The sequence below is a fragment of the Montipora foliosa genome, chromosome 4 (genome assembly GCF_036669935.1).
Source record: "Montipora foliosa isolate CH-2021 chromosome 4, ASM3666993v2, whole genome shotgun sequence".
Taxonomy (NCBI): domain Eukaryota; kingdom Metazoa; phylum Cnidaria; class Anthozoa; order Scleractinia; family Acroporidae; genus Montipora; species Montipora foliosa.
In genome coordinates, this window is record NC_090872.1 from 30,080,339 (window position 1) to 30,092,631 (window position 12,293).

Sequence of the window (12,293 nt, forward strand, 5' to 3'; positions counted from 1 at the left end):
GCTTAGGAAATAAAATACGAAAGTCTGTTGCTTTCATCAAAATAACAATTGTCGTAAGACTTGAAAAGAACGTTTACAAGGCTCTTAATGTGAAATAAGCTTTCTGGATCCTGAAAATTTATCGCGAACAAACATTTTCAGCGAAAAATAAACATCAGACACTTCTTTTCGAATTTTCCTTTCATTTTGCCCCAGTTTTACGTGACTACAAATGGCTCGATTGCAACTTACCTTACTTGAACAGCTGTCTGGCGGGGTTAGTAAGACGCAGCCAGTATCATTGTCCATTTGATGTGAGATGACAATGGCATTTGCAAACGGCAATTCGGTGGAGTCAGCCAGCCAGCACCGATAACTTGATCTCCGCAAAGGCTAAGGTCAAGACTGTTTAAAAATTCTCTTAGCCGTTCAAATATCTCATCTTGATACAGTGGCGAATCCGGTGTATGACGAAGGAATACAGCTATTAATCCAAACGATGAAGCAACGATTTTATCTGCTGAAGACGTTTTCCCTTCAAACGGAGCTCCATCTACCGAGCAAATTCCTCTGGAAAGCGCACCAGCAGCTCAGATGGTCTCCATAACCTATGTTTCTTAACAAATACCACTTTTTTTCTTGGATCTAACAACTACGCGCTCTGTACCCAAGAAAATCGTGAATAACCTTACGCGGTGTCTTAGCCCGCGCAAGAAAATCGCAATGATCAATGTGGCCGTGCCATGCTCATGTGATTGAAACAAACAAAATGGCTTATTCTCAAATGACAGAAATGCATGTTAATCGTCAAGGCTAAATTAGATAACTGACATGTTAATCCTATTACCCCTCTTTGTTGACAGAAGAGTCATTACTGAGTAAACCACAACTTAATTGATTCAGAAATCGGGTACTTCCAGTTCAGACCCACTTGCGTCTCGTCATGAAACAAAAAAATTGCGCAAGGTGGCTGTACGGCTGTGAGGGAGCATGTATTTCTTATTTTACTTATTATTTTTATTACTATGATATTTATGTAATAATATTACATAAATTATACATAATACTAGTATAAAATTATATAGTATAATAAAGTTTCTATATAACGCCTGCTCTCGTTGGTTTAAACACTGTGCTTTATGAGAGTACAAAGCACGGAACAAACGAAAGCTCACGCCATCATCCGCAGAAATGGCAGATAAATTTCCGAATTTTTCCTTGGGGATTATTGAACAGTTTGTTTTCCAATTGTCATATCGGAAACGTGCAGGTTTTCATGGGCAACAATTCGACCGGTTTTCACTGAACATAATTATTTAGATCCTCTTTTTTGCTGTTTTTTACGGACTGAAAGATAGAAGCACTTGTTTTTCCTGAATAAGTTTGGCCGGGTGACTGAATCAGTTGGAAGGCTCTCTGGGTATAAATCGGCGTCTAAGTTACTGTGACTAACTGTACGAAATCAGTCAACTGATTCACTTTAGTAGGGAACAAGAGCAACAAGGTGAAAAATAAATTTCTGTTAATAAGGTTTATAGACCAATGCTCTCAGCAAATAAGACAAGCCGGCAATGGACACCTTTTCATTTCTCTGCTCTCGAGTTAGAAGATCCAACTGAATCAGCCGGTTACCATTAATTTACAACTGAATCAGTTATTGACATGAATAGTGCCGGATAATAGCGGAAGACCATCCCTACGATTTTCCTCGCACTCGCAGTAACTTTTGCTGTTCTCTGGGTCAACTGAATAAGTCGGGTTGTGTGACTGAATCAGTTGGAAGGCTCTCTGGGCAATCAAGCTTTTCGCGTACTAAATCAGTCAACTAAACAAGTCCACGAGACTTGACGCAGTTATCAGTGAGACAACTTTATGGTATATGAACCTATATGCAAAGAGATATATATGCATCACTGTTCATATGCTTCTGGAACTAAGGCAGACAACATCAGTGAATAAGCAAAGGAAAACAATCCATCACGCCAATTTAAATGACACCAACATCAGCGCAAATGTCACGGGCACGTGTCTACAATGTAATTCAATTCACAATCACAATAATTGAATTTACCAGTGAATGATTCAAAGCTTTTTTTCTCCTTGTTCTTTTATTTTTCCTTTCTAGTTCCCCGCTAAAGCAAGGCTTCCAAGGCAAATAATTATTTACAGAATGTAAAAAAAATTTGACTAAGACACGGCAAGAAAAGCAGTCGATGTTTCTTATTACAAAGGTTCTAAGGGGCGTGCAATTCATCGCAAGAGCTCGTACATTAAGGGCTTAATAAGTGTTTGTTTGATTGGGATTAAATCCAGATCTGCCTGCAAATGCCAACATTCATCCACAACGGGCGAAGTAAGTACATGTAATTGCTGTTTTTTCTTTAATTATCTGTGAGCGTGTGTAAAAATTATAAGTAATGCGGCTTTCTCAAAAAATAGCATGCCTTGACTGTGTTTTGGCTGGTAAGGAACAAGTCCGTATTGCAAGTCATTTTTGCTCCCATAAATTAAACAGTGATTTAGCAGTCGGTATGAAAATTGTCTGCTTGAAGGTCACAAACAGTTTCAATATTGACGGTGAGTCAAAGATTGCTTTATGTTCATAAAGAAATTAAAGAATAAATAATGTGTAAAAAAAATTGGCACGAACACAGGGCTCTCCCTAGTTTTCAGCACAACTGGTTGGGGTCTTTTCAAACCAGTAAAGCATTTGGTTAATGTTGGACGTTCTGCAACGGATAAGCGACTTCTGAGCGTTTGCAGGCGGTAATAAGTGCTCTTACAAGCGGTAGATTTTACCAGTTACCGCCTAATAAGGAGAACCCTGGAACGTGGTTGCTTTTCATTGGCTCGGACAAAACTGCTTCAGTTGTGGTTTGATTTGAGCCAGACAACTTGTCATCACAAGAATTACGATTGGCGGAGAGGGTATGAAACAGTCAACTGATTCAGTACTGATAAGCCACCACTTGATATTTGATTCCTATTGGTCAAAACTGTACTGATTCAAACATTCCAGTTTGGATTTAGCCGGTGTTAAGGGTTAATCCGTGCTCCCCTTTCACTGCTATGTGTGATGCCCATTCATGTGGGCAGGCACAATTTTTGTTATTGCCTCTCCAAATCGGATCGAGATGCCATGGGCAAATCGCTGTACCTAAATCTTAAACCTGATTCGATAGGCAATGGGAAGCCAATGAAGTTCGTAGAGAGCTAGTATAGTAAATGGTTAGAACCCAAATGAAAACGAATAGCATACTCAACACTTTCAGCCCCGTGGGGTTCCCCATTGACGAGTAAAATCGTCTGGCGTTAGACAGAGTAAAATCTATAAGTGGCACTATTGGGAGTGAAAGGGTTATTAAGACCAACCACATGTACGCATTGCGGATCTACTTTTTTACACAACGCCGAGAAATACGAAAACACAAAAGTTTCAATGTCCTGACTGCAGGATGCTAAACTGGCACAGCAAGATTAATTGAGCAGTGAGAGGGAATAACTATCTTAAGCCAATTTTCGAAATGCCTTTCTTCATCAGGGTTTCCCAACAAATGATTTTGGCGTATGGAGAAAGAGAGGGAAAGGCATAATTTGAATAACCGGATTATGCATCTCTAGTATAAAAACAGCCAATTCTGTCCTGAGGAGCAGCCTTTCTCAATGGAAACGTGCGAGCAGTTCAATTAGCTCATTCAAAGTCCCTGGATCAAAATACATGGAGTAACCAGGTATCCAGACAAAAAAAATTGTGACGAAAAAACAAGCAATTCCGACATTGGATAGATTTAGACATGAAATAAAAAATTATGAGTTTGACGTCAATTTCAGAAAATTGAATATTACACTCTTAATGGCATCCCCTCCTGTTAGGAAATTTTAATTAGCTTTCGATAAGAAAGATTAAATGGGATGCCATCGCTTTTCTATAGGCTGTTTTTCCCTCATTTACATAATAGAATTTCTATTTTTAATGTTTGGTGATTATTATTGTATAAAACGCTCTTAGTCTTTTAAATGCTCAAGTATTTATTCTGTAACAACTGTCGCCATTAGCCGAAATCATTCCTTGGGAAACCCTGATGAAGAAAGGTATATTTCTTTCAAAATACTAGCTTAAGATAGTTATTCCTTCACTGTTCAATTAACCTTGCTGTGCCGGTTTAGCATCCTGTACTCAGAGCATTGAACCTATTGTCTTTTCGTTCATTTATCTTCTAGGTGCACCCCAGATTTCTGAGAAAAACTTCCTGGTTTTGATTATCAGCAATGGTGGATAAAGAGTTGGACCTTTTGGAGCGGCATATGCAAGAGCTTAGCGTTGCAAGAAAGGAGGGAGACAGGCAAGGCAAGGGTTTGGCTTATTTCAATCTTGGTACATACTATCAGGGCACAGCTGACTTTAATCAGGCCATAACAAATTACAGAGAAGCATTAGCCATTTTTAAGGAAGTGGGTTTCAGGGCCGGAGAAGGAGTGGCCTATGGAAATCTCGGCAACGCTCATCAAAGTCTTGGTAATTTCAAGCAAGCCATAGAGTACCACCACCAACATCTTAGTATTGCAAAAGAGGTAGGGGACAGGGCCAGAGAAGGAGCGGCCTATGGAAATCTCGGCAGGGCTTATCGAAGTCTTGGTAATTTCAAGCAAGCCATAGAGTACCACCACCAACATCTTAGTATTGCAAAAGAGGTAGGGGACAGGGCCGGAGAAGGAGCGGCCTATGGAAATCTTGGCAACGCTTATCGAAGTTTTGGTAATTTCAAGCAAGCCATAGAGTATCACCATCAACGTCTTAGTATTGCAAAAGAAGTAGGGGACAGGGCCGGAGAAGGAGCGGCCTATGGAAATCTCGGCAACGCTTATGAAAGTCTTGGTAATTTCAAGCAAGCCATAGAGTATCACCATCAATGTCTTAGTATTGCAATAGAGGTAGGGGACAGGGCCAGAGAAGGAGCGGCCTATGGAAATCTCGGCAACGCTTATCAAAGTCTTGGTAATTTCAAGCAGGCCATAGAGTACCACCATCAACGTCTTAGTATTGCAAAAGAGGTAGGGAACAGGGCCGGAGAGGGAGCGGCCTATGGAAATCTCGGCAATGCTTATCAAAGTCTTGGTAATTTCAAGCAAGCCATAGAGTACAACCACCAACATCTTAGTATTGCAAAAGAGGTAGGGGACAGGGCCGGAGAAGGAGCGGCCTATGGAAATCTCGGCAATGCTTATCAAAGTCTTAGTAATTTCAAGCAAGCCATAGAGTACCACCACCAACATCTTAGTATTGCAAAAGAGGTAGGAAACAGGGCCGGAGAAGGAGCGGCCTATGGAAATCTTGGCAACGCTTATCAAAGTCTTGGTAATTTAAAGCAAGCCATAGAGTATCACCATCAATGTCTTAGTATTGCAAAAGAAGTAGGGGACAGGGCCGGAGAAGGAGCGGCCTATGGAAATCTCGGCAACGCTTATCAAAGTCTTGGTAATTTCAAGCAAGCCATAGAGTATCACCATCAAGTTCTTAGTATTGCAAAAGAGGTAGGGGACAGGGCAAGAGAAGGAGTGGCCTATGGAAATCTTGGCAATGCTTATCAAAGTCTTGGTAATTTCAAGCAAGCCATAGAGTACCACTATCAAGATCTTAGTATTGCAAAAGAGGTAGGGGACAGGGTTGGAGAAGGAGCCTCCTATGGAAATCTCGGCAACGCTTATCAAAGTCTTGGTAATTTCAAGCAAGCCATAGAGTATCACCATCAACGTCTTAGTATTGCAAAAGAGGTAGGGGACAGGGCCAGAGAAGGAGCGGCCTATGGAAATCTCGGCAACGCTTATCAAAGTCTTGGTAATTTCAAGCAAGCCATAGAGTACCACCACCAACATCTTAGTATTGCAAAAGAGGTAGGGGCCAGGGCCAGAGAAGGAGCGGCCTATGGAAATCTCGGCAACGCTTATCAAAGTCTTGGTAATTTCAAGCAAGCCATAGAGTATCACCATCAACGTCTTAGTATTGCAAAAGAAGTAGGGGACAGGGCCGGAGAAGGAGCGGCTTATGGAAATCTCGGCAAGGCTTATCGAAGTCTTGGTAATTTCAAGCAAGCCATAGAGTATCACCAGCAACGTCTTAGTATTGCAAAAGAGGTAGGGGACAGGGCCGGAGAAGGAAGAGCTTATCGCAATCTCGGTAACGCTTATAAAAGTCTAGGTAATTTCAAGCAAGCCATAGAGTATCACCATCAAGATCTTAGTATTGCAAAAGAGGTAGGGGACAGGGCCGGAGAAGGAGCCTCCTATGGAAATCTCGGCAACGCTTATCAAAGTCTTGGTAATTTCAAGCAAGCCATAGAGTACCACTATCAAGGTCTTAGTATTGCAAAAGAGGTAGGGGACAGGGCCGGAGAAGGAGCCTCCTATGGAAATCTCGGCAACGCTTATCAAAGTCTTGGTAATTTCAAGCAAGCCATAGAGTACCACCATCAAGATCTTAGTATTGCAAAAGAGGTAGGGGACAGGGCCGGAGAAGGAGCCTCCTATGGAAATCTCGGCAACGCTTATCAAAGTCTTGGTAATTTCAAGCAAGCCATAGAGTATCACCATCAATGTCTTAGTATTGCAAAAGAGGTAGGGGACAGGGCCGGAGAAGGAGCGGCCTATGGAAATCTCGGCAACGCTTATCAAAGTCTTGGTAATTTCAAGCAAGCCATAGAGTATCACCATCAACGTCTTAGTATTGCAAAAGAGGTAGGGGACAGGGCCAGAGAAGGAACGGCCTATGGAAATCTCGGCAACGCTTATCAAAGTCTTGGTAATTTCAAGCAAGCCATAGAGTATCACCATCAATGTCTTAGTATTGCAAAAGAGGTAGGGGACAGGGCCGGAGAAGGAAGAGCTTATTGCAATCTCGGCAACGCTTATCTAAGTCTTGGTAATTTCAAGCAAGCCATAGAGTACCACCATCAAGATCTTAGTATTTGCCAGGAAACAGAGGACCCAATAGGGCTGGCAATCGCATGTTATCATATTGGTCATATTCATGAATTTTTTGGTTCCTTAAGCAAAGCTCTTAATTACTGTCGTCTAAGCGTTTATTATTTTGATGAAGTTAGGCGTCTTCTTCAGTCAGAGGATGCATGGAAAATAAGCTTTCGTGACACAAAGGGGTTTGCGTACACCACTCTGTGGACAGCACTCTTGAAGAATGGAGAGGTTGATGAAGCGTTGTATGCTGCTGAGCAAGGACGAGCACAGGCTTTGGCAGACATTTTAATAATGCAATACAGCATTGATGAGAAACCTATGATGAAGATAACTATCTCTTTGGTTATGCAAGATCTACCTTCACAAACTGTTTTCACAGCACTTGAAGGGAACACGATCAGCTTCTGGTTTCTAAGAGATGATATCATTATAAATTTTAGACAAAAGAAAATCGAAAATGGAACTGCCAAGTCTCTGATGAAAAGTACGTTAGAACAAATCAATGCAGGGGTTGTTTTGCGATGCGAGAATCGTTCACTTGAAAGACAAGGCAGCGACTTCTCGAGCAGTAGGGAAAGTGTTGAAGAAACTTTTCAGTCTTTGAGCTTCTCTGTGCACTCTTTGCAGCCCTTGTATGATGTCTTAATCAGTCCTATAGCGGACTTGATCCGGGGCGATGACTTAGTGTTTGTTCCTGATGGACACTTTTGCCTGGCTCCTTTTTCTGCAATGAGTGACTCTGTCAGGATCCGTGTAATTCCCTCGCTGACTGCTTTAAAATTGATCACTATGGCACCTGATAACTTCCAAAGTAAGAATGAAGTGCTGCTTGTAGGCGATCCGTGCTTGAGCGAAGTCACTTACGGCACTGGTGAACCCATGTATGGACAGCTGCCTTGTGCGAAAAAGGAGGTAGATATAATTGGAGAACTTCTGCAGACCGTGCCTCTTACAGGAAAAAATGCAACCAAAGCTGAGGTGCTGAGAAGAATCAAGTCAGTTACCTTAATCCACATTGCTGCACATGGGGATGCCGCATCTGGAGAAATTGCTTTGGCACCAAATCCCGAACGCACATCCAAGATCCCCGAAGAGGAAGATTACATGTTATCATTGAGCGATGTTCAAGCAGTTCACCTTCAGGCAAGACTGGTTGTGCTTAGTTGCTGTCATAGTGGCCAGGGAGAGGTAAAATCTGAGGGTATTGTGGGAATAGCCAGGGCTTTCCTGTGTGCTGGTGCCCGGTCTGTACTGGTGTCACTCTGGGCAATCGACGACGAGGCGACCTTCTTGTTCATGAAGAGTTTTTACCAACACTTGGCAGATAGAAAAAGTGCAAGTACAGCTCTTCACCATGCTATGAAATCTCTTCAGGAGACAAAGAATTATTCGGCCATAAAATACTGGGCGCCATTTGTGCTAATCGGTGATGATGTCACCTTTGAGTTTGGGCAGCTCGAACACGAAAAGAATGGTAAGTGCTATTTAAATATATCCAAACGGACGTAAAGATAGCAGAGTAACAATAACAATAACTCTCAAAAAAGAAACGATCGTTTTCAATTTACAAAACATGTTTCGACATACTCATGTCATCTTCAGTTGCAAATGAGCTTTTCAACCGTTGAAAAGCTCATTTGCAACTGAAGATGACATGAGTATGTCGAAACATGTTTTGTAAATTGAAAACGATCGTTTCTTTTTTGAGAGTTATTTAAATATAACTTTAATGACTGAATCGCTGTACTTTGTACATGTTTTTAACCAGGAAGTTGTCGAAAGGAGCAGGTACGTTCTTCACAAAGAAATGGCTTTAAAATCGGTTGCCAGAGTGGATATTTTTACTGGAACTGCTTTGGCTAATACCTAAATTAAATATTGTCTGCATTCACCGAGTCAGCTACTTCAGCTTCCTCCAGATAGCTAGCTGTTTGAGCCCGTGTTATGATGGAGTGACTGTGAAACTGATCGGTGATTGTCGATTGCTTATGTCAAGTGAAGTGAGTTATTGAGGTCTTCAAGTCTACATGTCAAAGTAACAGTGAATAGGAATTGTTGCTATTAACTCTAGCACAAACAGTTAAATTAATGAATTAAGATAATTGTTATATTATTTACTTGTCAATCAGAACGAAATTCGTTATTTGCATTTAATCCACTACTTTTTTCTTTCTTCCTTGTTTTTCTTTTTCAGAAACGATGTCCAAAACGTGAAAAACTTACTTGGACTGCGATGCGTCGATATGTTATTTTTTCCTTTCTTCGATTATACGAGTTATTGAAAACAATTCAATCATTGATACCTCAGTAGCTGTCAGACACAAGATGTCATGCCAATTATAGTTAAAGTACCATGAGATTTCAGTAGTATTAAGATACTGTTCAAGTCCTTACATTTGTGCCTTGTTTTGTAAGCATCTGTTCCAGGATTAGTTAATCACTTGATAGAAATCAGGGGTTTGTTTCCATAACTGAGGATCTAGCCGTCTTGTTATTTTGGCCCTTGAAAATAACTCCAAGCTTTTGCGGTTTGTTCCTCAGGTGACATGTATACTCTTAAGCTTGCTATACCAACTTTCCATTTACAATATCATTAAGTGACAGTCTCGGGGAATGTGTATTTTCTGTGTTTCTGTAAGGTTGGCCAAAGCTAAATAAGCAAATTAATTGTTTCGGAAGGCAAATGTCTATAAGCTAAAAAACAACCTAGTAAAGTATAAATGTTTGGAAATTACAAAAATTTTAATGTAGCGTTCACATTCCTGGAACAAATACCTAAAGGGTTTGCATCGGGCACAACATTAAGTTAGCCAATTTGTTTATTCTTAATTTTCCCACAAAACGTGGTTAAAAAACAGACACTTTTCTGACGTTGATGAGGACTAGGACAATATGGGTAAATCTAACTCTTAGGTGATGGACTCTTGCTAGGACCTGGAACCAAACAAATGGAAAGTTCTTTACTTTAAAGTTGTACATGTTGATTTTGTGATATTTTGTCACAGAAGGACTGGACCGATGCAAAATAATTCAATGAAATGGGCGATTTCTTAAAACTTCTAGAAGGTAAAAGGGTGTGTTTGGTAAAAGTTGCCTGATCTCTTAATTAATTGTGTGCATTTTAAACTCCTGGGGAGGTGGGACTTTGCCCATGCATATGCTTGTGGAAATTTTTTGAATTTTAAAAATGGTATGACTACCCGAGTCACGTCATTTCATACCACTTCGCACCATTGCAAACGTTGGTCAGTAACTCTTGAGTTGACAAAGGTATTAAAAGGGAAGCATTCCATCCTTTCTCCATGTTAAAACTGAGGGCAGGATGGGCACCCACCTCCTAAACTGTGCACCCCAAATCGAGAGTAAGGTCTAAGGTCTACTTCTCCACTACCATAGTCACGTCGACCACGGCTGAACGTGGAAACAGATTTAATCCGAGCTAAAGTCTTTGTCTAGCTCTCCTCCACTTATGCAAATTTGGAGTATTTTGTACCTGCTATGAACGGTCATCACTTCTTTCCATCCCTCAAACTGATATTTCCCTTTTTATTAACTTATACGACGTACAGTGTACTTTAGACTTCAAATTTACTTCAACGAAACAAAGATTTTAAACAAGCTGAGAAGATTCAAAATAGGCGAGGCAAAGAGTTGAACCCGGATCGATGGCTTCACCTTGCGGTTTCCGATATCCTCCAGACCGACGAGACAAGCTCCCGGAAAGTCGAAATTTTTAGAGTATTGACATAATAGTACCTAGCAAAACAATTGAAAGTTAACCTTCTTCAACGGGGTTTTTAGACCTAAATACTGTAGATCAGTGCGGCATAGCTTAGAAACGCTATTTCTTGTTGAACTAAAGCTGTCATTCTGCTTGTTTTCATTGTTTTTAGAGCGGTAAGCTTGTCAATATTAATATATCATAATGTGTCGTGTAATTGTTACGAAATGTCCAATGTCAGTTTTAGGGATGGAAAGTAGTGTTGGCCGTTATGAACTCGCATGTTCATTTCCAACTCCTTGATAATGGCGTCATGAGGTCGCCGAAACATCGGAAGTTTAGCTTTTTATCGCTAGTTTTTACATGTCCGTATTTCACTGTTTTCATCTTTATTTGGTAATTTAACATTTATGTTTCCTGATTTCTTTTTAGGGGATTTAACAATCATGTAATTAATTTTCTTAATATTTATAGAGAGCTTGTTTAGATCGCACCATTCTTTAATTTTAGCCAGCTCTCTGTTATTTAGTTTTTCAAGATCTCGAATAGGTGATGAAACAAAGACATTTGTGTCATCAGCAAAAATCCTGAAGTTCAGAGCAAAGAATAAAAGAGGACCAAGGGAACTACCCTGTGGTACATCACATTTGGCCAAAAATCGCGATTTTCAACACTTTTGGAAAAATCGTTATTTCTCTTCTAATAGGTCTTATTTAAAGTGGTTTTTTTTATAGCACAAATCTATGATAGTTAAGCTTTCCATCATGAAAAATTAGGCTATAAGGTGACTTGTGTTTCCTAGTTTTTTGGCCTTGTGAAGTTTGCCCAAAAATGATTTGACGATAGGTCTATCCCGATTGGGCTGGCAAACTGGAAAATGGTGCTTCAAAAATGGCAAAGAAGTGCTTAAATAATGCTCGACTTTTGAAAAAGATGCTCGAAAGTTACTGATTTTCATCGGTATGCCTATTTTTTTTTAAAAAAAAGAATTGCCCTTTTGTTAAGTTGTTTATAAATGTTCAGAGAACTAAAACATTAATGTCTTTTGAGCAAAAAAAAATTCCTTAGTGAAATATACTTTAAAGCCTGCGATGATTTCAAATTGCTTCACTTCAAAAGCAACATTTCAACCATGTAACTTTTCGGGTGTTTAATTTAAATTAGAGGGTGTTCAAGGTTTCGTACGCGCCTTTGTACATGTGCTATACGAATACGTGAGAAAATCCTGCAATCTTAATACAGATTGGAACTGTTCGATAGTGACTTAAGTTTCTTTTGCAATACATCTTAAACACGGCTGAGTCTTTGCCATGAGTCTTAAACGCCCATTGTTTCCTGTAGACCAACGCCTTCATTCTGCTCGACACCCAGGGCTTATCTAAGGAGCAAACTTTGACCTTCTGAGTGGGCATAGGGGTATCGATCGCTTTGATCAGAGTGTTGTAGAATGCCTCAGTTTTATCCTTCGCAGTTGGCAGGCTCCCAGCTAAAGTTTGTTAACCATCGCCCAAGTGCACATAGGCTACTCTGACGAAACAATGACAAAACAATAACAAAACAATAGAGTCGCAAGTTTATACGTACAAGGAAGGGTTACGTTTTTGCAAAAGTTGGCCGTGAAGCA

At 40.3% G+C, this 12,293-nt stretch overlaps 1 protein-coding gene across 9 annotated transcripts in view; it reads left to right on the forward strand.

The window, feature by feature from the left end:
• Positions 1-11,923, forward strand: part of LOC138000580 (tetratricopeptide repeat protein 28-like) — a 39,280-nt gene extending 27,357 nt beyond the window's left edge. For 7 of the 9 annotated variants that reach the window (XM_068847105.1, XM_068847106.1, XM_068847102.1 and 4 more), the window contains 2 exons: positions 4,201-8,422; positions 9,143-11,923. In XM_068847105.1, the coding sequence (XP_068703206.1) occupies positions 4,249-8,422; positions 9,143-9,162 (4,194 nt within the window). In that variant the 5' untranslated portion in view covers positions 4,201-4,248 and the 3' untranslated portion in view covers positions 9,163-11,923. Of the gene's footprint in view, positions 1-2,104; positions 2,333-4,200; positions 8,423-9,142 lie in introns of all 9 variants that reach the window. The other 2 variants (XM_068847104.1, XM_068847109.1) reach the window with 1 other exon arrangement.
• The last annotated feature ends 370 nt before the right edge of the window (positions 11,924-12,293 follow it).